At 44.6% G+C, this 12,061-nt stretch overlaps 1 protein-coding gene across 4 annotated transcripts in view; it reads right to left on the reverse strand.

Annotated features, from left to right (window-relative positions):
• Nucleotides 1–12,061, reverse strand: part of WWP2 (WW domain containing E3 ubiquitin protein ligase 2) — a 150,792-nt gene that overhangs the window by 13,913 nt on the left and 124,818 nt on the right. For all 4 annotated transcript variants that reach the window (XM_037162639.2, XM_037162640.2, XM_037162641.2 and 1 more), the window contains exons 10-11: nt 7,284–7,458; nt 396–450 (exon numbers count right to left, since the gene is read on the reverse strand). In XM_037162639.2, the coding sequence (XP_037018534.2) occupies nt 396–450; nt 7,284–7,458 (230 nt within the window). The remainder of the gene's footprint in view (nt 1–395; nt 451–7,283; nt 7,459–12,061) is intronic.

The following is a 12,061-nucleotide window of genomic DNA, read 5'->3' on the forward strand; positions in this document are numbered from 1 at the left end:
TTTCAATCACATAGCCACAGACCTAAAACAAACGCAGCCAGCATCAAAATGTCTTATTGCTAGGATGATGGTTGGGTAGAGACCTTGAAAGTCAGGACAAAAACCCAACAGTACCACAGCCACTTGGGGACTTCTTTCATAGGGACACCGTCCTTCAGCTATGGCAGGTGATGCTACAGCAGCTCAGGGGAACTTCACTGCTTTCCCAGCCTCTGGCTCCACTGCCTGCAAATTCACTGCTCTGGCTGGGCATCCCCAGAGAGTGTGCGGGAGAGAAGTGAAAAGAAAGATTGAGGGAGGGGGCGTGAGGAAGACTCGCAGGGAAAGGACAGGCATGGGGGAGTTATCAGCTGAGGGACGCTGAGGGCACAGAGTAGGTAGGTCTCAGTACTTACCCCAGCCAGGAGGGAGGGGGCCCAGTGGGTCATGGTCGGTTGAAGCACTCGAAGACTAAACACAAGAAACACAGCAGAACACAGAGGTTAAAAAAAGCTGCTGGTTAAAAATACACTGATAGATAAAGTTAAAAATACCAACAATTCATTTCCACATTTGGGCTCTTTTTAGAGGAGACTTGTGGGGTCTTAGGTGGCATCTGCTCCCCTCAAAAGTCTTTTCCAGAAAAAGAAAAACTGAAAAAGAACCCTGCGCACTGAGGATCCAAATAGGTTTTGGAGAGGGGTTGAGTGAGGGGAGGAAGAGGTGCGCAGATGAAGGTGGGCCGAGCCCGGAAAGCAGCGGCCGGCGGCAGGCATGGCGGAAGGGCCCAGAGCTGGACTGCCTGCATGCTCAGCCGTGTGCCTCTGCTCAGCTCCTGCTCCCCGCGGCCAAGGCGACTGAAATCACCACCACCTCCAACTTTCTCCAAGAACCACACACGGGAGGGGAAAAAATATTGCAGGCCTTTCCAATGAAATCATTCCCACAAGCCCTGCCCACGCCCAGAGCTTCCTGGCTGGGGGCTGGGCCCTCCTCCCTCCACCTCCCTCCTGGGTGCGCTAGGAGACGAAGCAGGGTGTGCAGCATCAGCCCAGACTGAGGGCACATTCATGCCCCAGGCCCCTCACCTCCCCCAGGAATGTTTTGCTTCCCTTCACAAAGCACCTTTATTCTCCTCCAGCCTGAACCTGAAGTTGCTCAGTGTTCTGTATGTGCCTGTCTGGAGAGGTGGGGCTGGGGGTGAGGTGGCAAGAGAGAAGGGGAGACAGGAGAAGGAAGGGGGAGCTGACTCCAGGACTTCAGGGTCTCTGTTTACATTAAAATCCCCCCCCACACCTAATTCTGCTGCGAGGTCCCTGGGGCAGGAGGGCTGCAGTGGACCAAGAGTTCTCATATCCTGTGGGGAAGGGGGCTGCTGTCAGAAACTCTTCATGGTTAAATAAAACAAGTATTGTTCTGCACTTTCTTTCTTTCTCTCTCCCTCTCTCTCTTTTTCTGAAACATTTTTATTTCACTTACTAAAATTTAATCGTTACATTAGGGGATCAAGTTCTCAATGCAGACTTCGAGCTGCCTGGCTGGCCCCTTTGGAGCCACACACAGGCATGAGGATGAATGGGGCTCAGTCTCGGCTTGAGAAAACATTGGTGGAACTCTACTGCCAACGAACCCCCTTTCACGGCCGCCCTCCACCCCCAGCTGAAAGTACAGAGAAACTTTCTTTCCAAGGTGGCAGCACAAGCAACTCTTCCAAAGCAAGTTCCAACAAAGACGTTTAAGTCTTAAAACCATACGTTCCTTGATGGGACAGAGCCCCTTTCAGCAAGGGGCCTCCAACCCAGCAGAATGAAACAGCACCAAGGTGTGGGAAGCTGGGGTGTCCTCGACTGTGAGCATGTCACTATCAATGTAACATGGAGGACGTGCTCAATGTCCACCACAACTCAGGTTTGTCTGATGGTTACTCAAAAAGATCTCCCAACTTCACAGGCGTCATTTTGTTGGGGTGGGGTGCAGCATTTCACAAAATCCAAGTTCCTCCAAGTTTGTTTTGTAGTTCACTCAGAGATATAGTAGGTACAGAAGCATTTGAAAACAGAAAGGACCTAACATGTGAAACATGCATGCATTTCAGACAATGGCACCAAATACAATGCCGTGGGGTAAGTACCTAGCTGTAGCAATGTCCTTGCAGAAGGGAAGAACTACAGAAAAGGTCATTTTAAGAATTTAAGAGAGGTATTTGGTCCAAAATTGTTTGTTGCTTCAGGTCTTTTTTGGAATGAGTGGACAATCCACAAAGCATTCAGTAGCTCCAATGTTAAATTAGCTCCCAACTGGTACCAACTGGGTTTCAGTGGACCAACAGGCATCTTTTGCTTAACCATACAAATCAACAGACCAAACGTCTTTACTGACGGTCTCTGTGACCGGCATTAAGCTACAAACAAAAATCTTTATCAACTAGCAAATATTCCCTCCCAATACCATGGCATCTAGAGTGTAGGCACACGACTTAGGAACAGCCAATGCAATGCTCCACACTGAACTTGCAGGGACTGGCATGAGAGCATGGGGGCTGCTGGAGACTCCTCACTACTGCAGCAGAGCCCACAGCCCATTGGAACGTCAAGTGTTTAATGGCAGAAGGACGGGGCAATGTCCTATGCAAACTGTTCCTTTTCCTTGCCTACACCTGGTTTTCTTGCCGGAGTTCGGTTCTTCATCATTGTTAGTTCTGTTAATTAGCATTTGATAAATTTTTTTTCTGCTTTAGTGTAACCAAGTGAGTTTCTATTATTTATCAAAATGAACTTAGACTAGTACACAAAATACAGAAGATTAAAAAGGAATTATCAGTCCTTTTTTTTTTATCCTCACCAAGGTTACTTTTTCATTGCATTTTAGAGAAAGAAGAACAAAGAGAGAGAAACATCAATGTGAGAGAGAAGCATCGATCAGCTGCCTCCCATATGCACCTGGACAACAGACTGTATGTGCCTGGACTGGGTATTTAACCCGTGACCCAGGCATGTGCCCTGACCAGGAACTAAACCAGTCACAGGACAATGCTCCAACCGAGCCAGACCAGCCAGGGCCAGCCCTTTTCTTAATCCTCAACTTTTCAATGTCACAAACTTCATACCCCCAACACCTGTAAAAAGAGAGAAGAGGAAGCTGAGAGGTAAGGGGCAGAGACTAGAGATTAATAAACATGAGCACATGAAATGGAGTCACTGGAAGCCAACACTCACAAGGATTTTACCTCTTAGAGTTAAAGCAAAGTGCTTGACTATTTTTCTTCCCTAATGTACATAGTACAACTTGAAAAACAAGAAAAGAAAGTTGACAGAGCCAAGGAGAAACAAAAATAAAAGCTACACATCATGGCCAGAAAATCCAACATCGCTAATGAGCCAACCAAATGCCCCGTCTCTGCAACCACATTTCCCTGAAGTGAGGGATTCCCCAGTGTTATCTGGCACAATGTCAGAACGGCACAAAGAAAAGGGCATGGAGGGATTACAGTCAGAAGAGAGATCCTAGGATGTGCAAGTGACTCTAACAGACAAGACAGTTTCATTTATTACTGTCTTGTAATAAATGAAAAGAAAGGAACTCTGTTGAATAATTTTTTTGTTAAGTGTCCTTGGATTGGGAGATCTGGCTTACAGGCTATGGGCCAGACAGCCCACGTGAGTTCAAGTCCCTCAGGGACTAAGCACTAAGTTCCAGTAATATTTTAAGATACAAACTCAGAAATGAAGAATGTCTAGCAAATACAACTGAGGGCAAGAAGGCTCTGGGAAGGGCATAAAGGTTACAGTGTGGGAGGCAGACTCCTTTTTTTCTAAAAGGATACACCCAGTAGGTGCAGAATAGAACTCAGGTACTTGAGAATTCAATCCAGCGGGGCCCTCCTCAGATTAAGACCAAGCTGTCTATTTCTGGATAATGCAATTTGGTGTCCTCACAACAGCAGCCACAAAATGATTTGCTTCAGTCCTGCCAGCATTAGATAGCTCCTTCAGTTATTAAGAGAGGACCAAAGTGGGAGTAAAGGAAAAGGTGTCACAGAAATAGTGGTAGCTTGAGACGGGTCCTGTCCCAATACACAATGCGCACAGCCAGGCCAGGCATCCTTGGTGGGCCACAGTGGAAACCCAGAACAGAGGGCAGAGTGAAAATGCACAGGTGAACACAAGTGTGTGCATTACGATCACAAGCAACAAAGGCACCGGGGGCCAGGGACAGTTAGGAAAGAAAATCATGTCAGAAATAAGGGAACAATAGCAGATTGAAAAAGGTATGTGTTGAGGCAGACAGCAGGAAGGAACTGCAGGAGTCTGCAATCTGGGATTCCCTTGGTTTCCATTTCGAACTGTATTTTGTGTTCTCTGCAGGACAGCAAAGAGCAGGTCTTGCTTTCAGCCCTGCAGGAGGAGGAGAAGGGGAAGCCGCTGGTATAGTATCAGCCCTTTAAGTCTACCAAGTCAAATCCTGGGCCAACGCCAAACCCCAAAATAACTCTATGAAAGCGACTCTTCTTGTAACCAGGCCATGGCACCATAGCAAATGAGAGGGCAAACCAAACCCGGTTGGGAGGTAATTCAACAGAGAGACACTGAAATCTGACACAGATAAGAATCCCTCCAGGTTCTTCAGTATGAGTTTTGTTTCAGGGAGAAAAGAGAACCACTGCCTCTATCTAGAGCCTCCTGAATCCCCAACCAAAGCTGAGAAAACCGTATTAGAAGACTCAGGGAGAAAATTTTTTTCTGAGTCATAAGGTAGCTTTATTCTTAATTTTTTTTAATTTTAATTGTTGTTCAAGTACAGTTTTCTGCCTTTCCCCCTACCCCAACCTAACCCCCCCTCTCCCCACCTCCCTCCTGTTTCCACACCCTGCCCTCCTGCTTTATAATTGCCCATGTGTCATTTATACTTGTTCCTGCAAACCTTAACCTTTCCCCTGAAATTCCCTCCCCTCTCCATTCTGGTCACTGTCAGCCTGTTCTCAATCTCAGTGTCTTTGGTTATATTTTGCTTGTTTGTTTGTTTTGTTGATTAGGTTCCTGTTAAAGGTGAGACCATATGGTATTTGTCTTTCACCGCCTGCCTTATTTCACTTAGCATAATGCTTTCCAGTTCCATCCACGCTGTTGCAAAGGGTAGGAGCTCCTTCTTTCTTTCTGCTACATAGAATTCCATAAAGGAAAGAATAAACAAATGGGATCTCATCAGGAGAAAATTTTTAGCACTTAATTTTTACTTCTAGTCAAAACTCTTCCAAGTCAAAGTTCTTCCTCTGCAGGCCCAGAATGATGCAGCAGGCCCATGCTGAAATGAGAGAGGCAGGTACGTGGAATGAATATGCCAAAAGACCAAGTGAACACAAACTCCAGAATCTTCCCTCTCACACACCAAACGCCTCAGTCAACCTACAGAACCTACTTGGTACATGGTACAGAAGAAAAAAAATTGCTTTAATGGATTCTTTCTTAATTTGAGAAGCTGAGTAAGCAAGGAGACAGAACCATGTGAGACTCCTAAAATGTGTCCCTGTCTCTAAACCAAAGGACAAAGATGCCCAGATCTTCCCAGTTTGCAAGCCACAACCACCCAAGAAAATGGCAGGTAATGTCTTTGGGGCCCAGCTCAAGAAGAACAAGTTCTGAAATGCAGAAAATGAGCAGAGCCCAGCTAATTTTGAAGCAGGCTAGAACCGGATGCCAGGTTTCTATGAAAGGGGTTGTGGAATTAAAGGCCTGGTATAGAACATAAGCAGTGCTGCACCTGGGAGACCACAAGGCCATTACTGCTGCTCTTTGTTGGAGGCAACTCAGTATCACAAATATCGTGCTTTCTGCTCGTCCACAGTAAGGAAACTGAGGTCCTCAGCAGTTTTCTCACTATGTGATGAGCAATTAGCCCCCAGACAGAAGAGGGGACAAGCCAGCCCAGGAAGATGTCACCTCGCCTTATGGCTGATGGTGGAGCTTCTGCTTTGGGAGAGCAGAGAAAGAGCTGCAAAGGCAGGCAAAGCTGATAATAAACTCTACTTATTTAAATGGAATTAAAAGATTTTCTGAGCATCAAACTAGGGTAGTATCTGATTTAGAAATGAATTGTGGGGTTAAAATTCATTTCAAATAGAAACAATGTGGATTAATCATGGTGATTAAATATTGTGAACCAGCTCAAAATATTTCCAACCTCCAACCCACCACATCTTGTGCAGATCACAAGCTTCATGTTCAAGGTGCTCTGAGAAAATGCAATCAGAGTTCCAGGTTGGGAATCACCCCTCTTCCTTCCAAAGAGGCTGTGTGGTTGGGCTGCCCCAACTACCAGGTTACTGGTGGAGGTTCTAATGGAATGGAGACTCAGGAAAAAGGTGCTAAGAGGGCTCACAGTATGGGAAATGGTTAGACAGTTGAGGACCTCAGCATTCTGAATCCTGAAGAAGATATAAATGCTATTCTGTAAGTAACGACCACAGAAGTTTTTGAGCCAGTAATAAAAATGACAGTAATAAATGTAGAGCAACCCCCACTTTCCTTAAACCCTCCTCAGTGACTTTTTTAAATGATAAAATGACAATGATATCTGAAAATATCGGAGCAGTCGCTTTGGTGGGCACAGGAAGTATGGACTGGAGGAGAAAGAACCCTAGCAGAGAGAACAATTCAGAAGCTGAATTGTTCATCCTAACCATTCATCTGGGAGGGGCAAAGAAAAATCTGCAATCAGATAGCAGGAGGCTGACCTAGGCCAGAGGTTCGGACAGTAAATATCTTAGGCTTTATGGGGTAGAGTCCCTGATGTGACTACTTAACTCTTCTATGACAGTGTGAAAGCAGCCACAGTCAATTGCTAAACTACAAGGCATGTGTATGTGCCAATAACCTTTATTTCCAAAATCAGGCATGGGCCAGTTTGGCCCACTGGCCATCCCTTGGGTATCTGTCAGATAATAAAGTCCTACAGAAACACAATAGCAGTGGAAAGAGAAGGATCTGTGTGGCTGCTTTGATTTAAAAAGTTGAGTTACAGGGGAAGTCACAGCTGACCTTCAGGTTTCAAGTCAGGGTTAATGGACTTGGAAGGAATGGCCAGAAGAGAAATCCAGTGCTAGAAAAAAGATGGTGAATTTAGTTGCAGACTACTGAGTCCTTAGACAGACACAGAGGCTGGGCCTTGAGTTCCTAAGTTAGAAACACTGGAGTTGGAGGAAGTTCACTGTGATGAGTAAAATCTCCAGGGTTAGAGTACTGACATTTTCCCTGCTCACCAAACAGGTCAGTGGAGATGATGCAAGGCTGCACGTTCTGCCCTCTCACCTGGTAGAGGAATCTTTGGCTGAAGTGCTGCATGGCGCCCTGGAGCTGATTCCGCTGCGACTGCCACTGCTCATAGTTCCGCACATACTCGGCTGTGGGGCGCTGCCAGGTGGTGGTCCGAGTGTTGTGGTCCACATAGTAAAACCTGCCTCGAGGGTCTGTGCGTTTCTCCCAGCTGGAAACATTAAGCTTAGCATGAACAAAGTGACCACCCCACCCCTCCCTTCAAATTCTAGCAAAATCTCAGCATGGCTGACAAGGATAGGCCAAGCAGGGATGAACTGGCATCTGGCATAGGAGCTTGGCTGCTCCGGTGAAGCACAGCAAGGCAGGCCCCAATCATGGAGGCTTCTGGGGCTTCCAGAGGTGTCCAATCTTTTGGTGTCTCTGGGCCACAATGGAGGAAGAAGTGTTGTCTTGGACCACACATTATATACACGAACACTAACAAAAACTGATGAACAAAATAAAAAGGTTTTAAGTAAACTGATGAATTACTGTTGGGCTGCATTCATAGCCGTCCTGGGCCACATGCAACCCTGGTGCCACAGGTTGGACACCCCTGGAAGCCTTAGATGATTGCATCCTTAGAAACCAATCCCTCCTTACCACTAGCTCCTGATGTCCATTTAGGCCATCTATATTGTTCTGGGGAGGGTGACTCTACATCGACCTAGAAGCTGAACTGCTGACTGGATCAGAAGTGGGCAAATGCTGGTCTTTCGGTAAACCTTGGGAATTTTGCTAGCAATTCTTAGAAAAACAGTGTCTCTTTCTTGACTGAGAAAGCGTGCAGTCCTGGGAGTGACTGGCTTGCATCTTGGACCCAAATACAATATGAAGTTGACCCAGTGGATGGCAGAGCAGAAAGGAGGATAAAAATCCAGCCCCTTGGTGATATCACTGAGCCATCAGTTCAGGCTTCACTTGAAACCAGGACCTACATCTAGAATTTTGTTAAATGAGCCAATAAATTCACTTCACTGTTTAAGCCTAGATTTGGATCCCACGTTTTTTCACTGGCAACTGAAATGATCCTGATATAAGGTGCCAGTGGAAACATGCTGCATGGGAAGGTTGGTGTAAATAATAGCAAGAATCTCCACGCTGTCTTTAGTGAGTAACAACCCTTCCAAAGTTGGTCCTAAAACACCCATGGGCAAGGAAGGGCTAGAGTAGATGGTAAAAACCTCAGCCATGCTTCATAGATTTAACTGTGCTTTCACATGCACAAGGAGCCTTCATGGGGTGACGGAATGTTTTACCTTTTGATGGGGTGTGGGTTACACGAGCATATGCATTGTCAAAACTCAGCAAACAGTACTGAGTTTTGTAAACAGTACTGAAATATTTCACTGCATGCAAATTATCTTAATCTGTCAACTTTAAAGGTGAATTTGAATCTAATCAAGCCTCCATATCTAACTACCAGCTTACAGGAAAGACGAGAGACAGAGAAGCATATTACACAGCACCACAAGGTCACAATCGGCCAAGTCCAGACTACAAGAAACTACAAGACAAATGCCCAGGATCTTCAACAAATAAATGGCCTGAAAAAAATAAGAAAGGGTGGGGGAACTTATTGGTTGAGAGACTTATGAAACATATCAGCCAAAAGCAATGTTTTGATCTTGAGTTTGGATCTGACTCAAACAGATCAAGTATAAAAACAAGTTGTCTTGTAAGACAACTGGAAAAAATGACATGTGGACTGGGTATAATATGAAATAAGGAAATAGTGATAATTTTGTTGTGTGGGATAATAGTATTTTGGTTATTAAAAATAAAACACACCCAATCCATGAGAGACATATGTGACATATTCATGGATCAAAGGATATGATGTCTGGGATTTGCTTTAAAATTCACTGGCCCCCCTTTCCTGGGAGAGCTGATGAATCAAAATGTTATTGTTAGAAGCAGGTAAGGGTTAAAAGGGATTCATTCTGTTATTCTCTCAAATTTGGTGTATGCTTGAAATTTTCGATTTTAAGTACAAAAGGGTAGAGAGGAAAGAGGTTTCAAAAAGAGACATCACTGAAGAAACTAGGATTATTAGCCCACTGCAAAGAGAACCCAACACAGATTTGTACTGTATGATTCCAAACTGTTGGAGTATCTTTGTTCCCTGACTACCATCTCTTTTCATCTTCTCTGAATTCTTATCTTACTCCAGTAACCATCATCCTTCAGTTTGGATCCTCCTCAATTTTCAGCATTAAACTCCCAGATGACTTTTGTTGCAACCACATCAATGATTCTTTTCAATTCAAAGCCTCCCTGGATATAGCTTCTCCGCAAGCATCTCCGAGCATCATGGCTAGTTCCCAGATTCTGTCTGGATTCCACCCATGAGACTGCCAGACCTTCATGACCTGCTCTCCCTTTGGATTAAACTAAACATCACAACTTTCTCCCTAAACCCGCAAAAAAGGAACTTGATGAAAAGAAGTAGTTCCCAGTCTTCAGTCCTCCTCCCAGGGGTAAAACCACACCATCATTCCTGACTCTTCCTTTTCTGTCAATAAACCAATAGGCCCAAGAGCTTCCTATTTTGTTACCTCTCTGCCCTTGACTTGCATTTCTATATCCAACTATCACAGAACTAACCTCCCCACTTGGTCCAGCCTATCAACTGCCATCAGGAGAACCATACCAAGCTGACCCCTTACGCTCCCACTCAGAACTTCAACTGATTCCCCACTGCCCTCAAGTCAATGCTGTTTAGCTAGTAGTCAAGGCTCACGATAATCTGGAACCTTCCTGCCTTTATCATAAATCCTTTCAACCAGTGATTTTTATCTATTTTTTACATCAAAGAAATCACATGTGTATGTGTATGTGCATATATGCATATACATATTTTTAGAAAACAAAGGTACTATAGGGGTATATAAAGAAAAATAGTGTCTCTTGCCCTACCTCTCCCCAGTGCTGATTCCTGCTCCCCAGAAGCAACCACTTTCAACTCTTGCCTGCTTCTTCTGCTACTACCCATATCTGTATTTGTAAGTAACAAGCTTATCCTATGATTTCTGGACTTCTGCCATTCAGATATTACTTATGGACCTTCCACTATAAACGAGGATTTAGTCACTGTATTCTACCCCCTAATCCACACAAAGCCATCTCTTGCCTCACCCCCCCAAACAGAAAATCAACAAAATCAGTATTCAGAGTTTGTATTATGACTTTGTAGAATGCTATAAATACATTTCGTTACTTATATATTTTCCCCTGTGGAATTAAGAACTGTCTTGTTTTGTGTTCCATGGTTTTCTGGAAGCTGTCACTAATGCACCCCAAGGTCCTGACGGGGCAGGCGGCCTCTCTCTCCCAGAACCCTGCATCCAGCATACACAGGTGTCCTCCAGGCCTGCTCTACATTACTGTCCTAAGTTATCTTCCTGCACCTTCCTCTTGGGAACCTCTCTGGCCTCTGAATGAGTCCCCTGTGCCCTCATCTCATGACCTCTTTCTTGGTTCCCTCTTACCTGGTGGGGTAAATCATGTAGTCGCTTCTGAGAAAGAATGCACCAAAGTTAATTTTTTGAAACTCCGGCTGTCTGAAGAAGCCTTTAGTCCAAATTTCACACTTCTGTGTAAAAACTAAAACTTGATTTCTAGGCAGGAAATAATTTTTCACCAGATTTTTAAGGGTCATAATGTTGAGAAGAAGGATGACATTCTTAATTCCTGGTCCTTGACATGTACCCAGTTTGTTTGCTCTGGAAGCTTTCGAGCTGTTCTCCTGGCATTCTGAAATTCCAATAGGATGTGCCTTGGGGTGGGTCTTTGGTCTTTGTTCATTCTCTGGGCTCAGAATGTGACAGGCCCTTGGAATGTGGATACTCTTTCAGTTCTGTCAGCCTCCTTTTATTCTTTCTTCGATAATTTCCTACTCTCTAGCTGTCCTCTTTTTTTTCTTGCTAGAACTACTGTGCAGATGTTGAATATCCTAGACTGAACTTCCAATTTCCTTAGCTCCAACTTTATCTTTCAATCCTACTGAACTTTCAAATTTCTGCTGTTTCACATATATTACTTTCTAAAAGCTTTTGCTTTTCCTACATGGTTTTGTTTTGTGATCTCCTGTTCTTATTTGGCATCTCACAGATGCCATGTTTTTCCTACATGGTTTGTTTTATGGTCTCCTGTTCTTATGGCATCTCACAGATGCCATATTTTCTCCCAAGTCTTTGAGGATATAAATTATAATTTGGTTTTACTTTCTGAAGTATTTTTTCCACTCCCTACATCGTTTTCACCAAGTCCCTTTTTCTCTGTCTGCTGTTCATTCACATTTAAAAGTGAGCCACTACCCACTGGATGGAAGCTCTGTGTGCCCAGGTAGGGGTTGGCCAACCAGTGGCTTCAGTCAGCTGTTTCATTAGAAGACCCCTAAATAAAACAATCTGTAGCTCTTTTCCCTTAGACTGGCCACTTTCCCAAGCAAAACAAACAAATAAACAAAAAAACTCCTCTCCCATTTTTAGCCTGGGAACAGCATCCCTACTTCATCTCTTTTTCCTGAGTTCATCCCTGCCTTCAGCTACAGCTCTGTCCCTCAGGCACACTCTGCTCTGCTTCTCATGCCAGCAGTAGCCACAGGGCTGTGTTGAGGTATGCGTGTGTGCACGTGTGTGCAGGTGTGTATATATCTACACACACATGTGACAGAGGGATGCAAATGAGAGTTGACAGCCTAGGAATCTAACTCTTAACTGCACAAATTTTAAAGCTTGACTTCAGGTTTCTGGTTTTATTACACAGGC

This window comes from Artibeus jamaicensis, unplaced genomic scaffold (assembly GCF_021234435.1).
Source record: "Artibeus jamaicensis isolate MK-2021 breed Jamaican fruit bat unplaced genomic scaffold, CSHL_Jam_final contig_464, whole genome shotgun sequence".
Classification (NCBI taxonomy): Eukaryota; Metazoa; Chordata; class Mammalia; order Chiroptera; family Phyllostomidae; genus Artibeus; species Artibeus jamaicensis.